The sequence below is a fragment of the Silurus aristotelis genome (assembly GCF_946808225.1).
Source record: "Silurus aristotelis genome assembly, chromosome: 22".
Classification (NCBI taxonomy): Eukaryota; Metazoa; Chordata; class Actinopteri; order Siluriformes; family Siluridae; genus Silurus; species Silurus aristotelis.
In genome coordinates this window covers 240,001-242,500 of record NC_139595.1, presented here as the reverse complement: position 1 = coordinate 242,500, position 2,500 = coordinate 240,001, and the positions used below count along the sequence as shown (strand labels likewise).

Sequence of the window (2,500 nt, the reverse complement as noted above, 5' to 3'; positions counted from 1 at the left end):
AAAGTCCAATATTTTAACCACTAAGCTCCCACACAGAAGTGAATGAAGTTCAATATTTAAATGAGTGAAAAACACTACTTGGGAAAGTTCAAGATACTAAAAATAAAATATGTATAATGATGCACGCTGATACACACGTTTTCCTCCTGTGACTTTAATGCAATAAGACAGTGATACTATTAGAATAAATTCAGTACACATTATTTACAGGCACGCGGAATATGAACTCAAAGTGCAACAAACAACAGGCGGCACTCAAACAACAGGCGACACTCAAACAACAGGCGACACTCAAACAACAGGCGACACTCAAACAACAGGCGACACTCAAACAACAGGCGGCACTCAAACAACAGGCGACACTCAAACAACAGGCGACACTCAAACAACAGGCGACACTCAAACAACAGGCGACACTCAAACAACAGGCGACACTCAAACAACAGGCGGCACTCAAACAACAGGCGGCACTCAAACAACAGGCGGCACTCAAACAACAGGCGGCACTCAAACAACAGGCGACACTCAAACAACAGGCGACACTCAAACAACAGGCGACACTCAAACAACAGGCGACACTCAAACAACAGGCGGCACTCAAACAACAGGCGGCACTCAAACAACAGGCGGCACTCAAACAACAGGCGACACTCAAACAACAGGCGACACTCAAACAACAGGCGACACTCAAACAACAGGCGACACTGCTAGCAATGTAATATAATGTTTAAATATGCCAGTAGTTAAGGGGGACATGATATAGTTCTGTTATCTGGAGAGTATTTCAGTGCATTCAGCCAGAATCATAAACATTCACTCAAGATTAAAGCGCTATTCTACTAAACACAATTTATTCCAGATTTAATTCAAGCACTTCCAAAAGACCTGTATCTGTTTAAGTACTGCTCAGGTCTTGAATCCATGTGTCTGAAATTAAAGTTTTTTTATTTTTATATTAAGTACTTTCAAGAAGCATGGGAACCCTTTGTATGTCTTAAACACACAAACACACACACACACACACACACACCTTGTCTCCAGCGAGGATCTTGAAGGAGGCGATGACCTGGTCAGCCGTGTCCGTGTCTGTTGTTTCCCGGGACATGAAGTCGATGAAGGCCTGGAAGGTCACGGCACCGGTGTTGTTTGGGTCCACAATACCCATAATACGGGCAAACTCAGCGTCACCCTGGCAACAAGAGTCAAGAGGTCAACCCAATCCAAACGTCTCTAACACCAACACTACAATAAACACCATCTACACACATTTACATCTGTAGCTCATTTAATGCACATCATAAATCAGAGAACTGAACCCATAAGCACTGAGAGAGCTTTCAGGACTTCAGCATAAGAGAAAGAGACGGCGAGAGAGTGTGAGACAGCGAGACACATTAGGCAGTACCAGGCTGGTGCCAGTGGAAATGAGCAGCGCGCGGAAATCGTCCGAGTCCATGATCCCTGTGCGCTTCTGTAAGAGGGAGAGCGAGGGATGAAGATAAGGAGGGAGAGAATGAATGAAATGCAGCCAGAGAGTGAGACAGAAGAGGAGATAAACAGGAAGTAGCCAGGCAGGACAGAGAGAGGAGGACAGAGACAGGGATGGCAGGATGAGGAGGGGGAAAAAAAAAAAAAAACAGAACAGAAGAGTAGCGTTAAGAGAGACACCGGCGCTGAGACGGAAAGAGGGTGGGGTTACGCACTGAGGATGGAGGGAGGGGGTGGAGTCGTGAGCAGCTGAAGGTGCAAATAAACACATAAGGAAACATGTACACTCATCTCACAGCGAGCAACCGCACGTGCTGCTCTTGTGCTTGTTACCTGTTTGTTGTTCTCCACGTCGTAACCGAGACTAATCAAACACGCCTTGAACTCCTCGGCCTGTAAAGCGCCGCTGTGGTCCTGCAGTCGGCCAATCACACGACAGATCACCCCGAGGCAACCAACCACAATGCAAGGAGCACAGGTGCAGAAGGATTTCACATCACACCATGCATTTGATGGAGTCAATACATAAAGGGGTGGAGCCAAATGAGATGAATGTCAAACAAAAGGGATGATCAGTTCAAACTAATTTACAATAAAGTTATAAACTCTCTCTCACACACACACACACACACACACACACACACACACACACACACACACACACGCTCGCCATTTCTGTCTGTTTTGTTTTACTCCTTCTCTATTCCACTCTACATCTCTTCCTTCCCTCTCTACACTTTACCTTCATATAATAAACAGTCAACACAATGTTAATGAGCCTTATGAAGTTCTCACACACACACACACACACACACACACACGACTGTTGGAGTGGACTGCAGGACACACACTGAATATTTCACTAAAACCCACAACATGCAAACACGAGTTACAGATTTACACAGTGTGTGTGTGTGTGTGTGTGTGTGTGTGTGTGTGTGTGACCTTGTCGAAGTGGTTAAAGGAGGCTCTGTACTCGTGGAGCTGCTCCTGACTGATTCCTTTGGCGTCA

The 2,500-nt window shown here is 45.6% G+C and overlaps 1 protein-coding gene across 3 annotated transcripts in view; it reads right to left on the bottom strand.

The window, feature by feature from the left end:
- Positions 1-2,500, bottom strand: part of LOC310717251 (alpha-actinin-4) — a 37,015-nt gene that overhangs the window by 958 nt on the left and 33,557 nt on the right. For all 3 annotated transcript variants that reach the window (XR_014530771.1, XM_083525092.1, XM_083525093.1), the window contains exons 18-20: positions 2,434-2,500; positions 1,822-1,902; positions 1,031-1,189 (exon numbers count right to left, since the gene is read on the bottom strand). The exon at positions 2,434-2,500 is cut by the window's right edge and continues 80 nt beyond it. Coding sequence is in view for 2 of the 3 variants with exons in the window: in XM_083525092.1 (XP_083381218.1) it covers positions 1,031-1,189; positions 1,822-1,902; positions 2,434-2,500 (307 nt within the window). In the remaining variant the exon portion in view is untranslated. The remainder of the gene's footprint in view (positions 1-1,030; positions 1,190-1,821; positions 1,903-2,433) is intronic.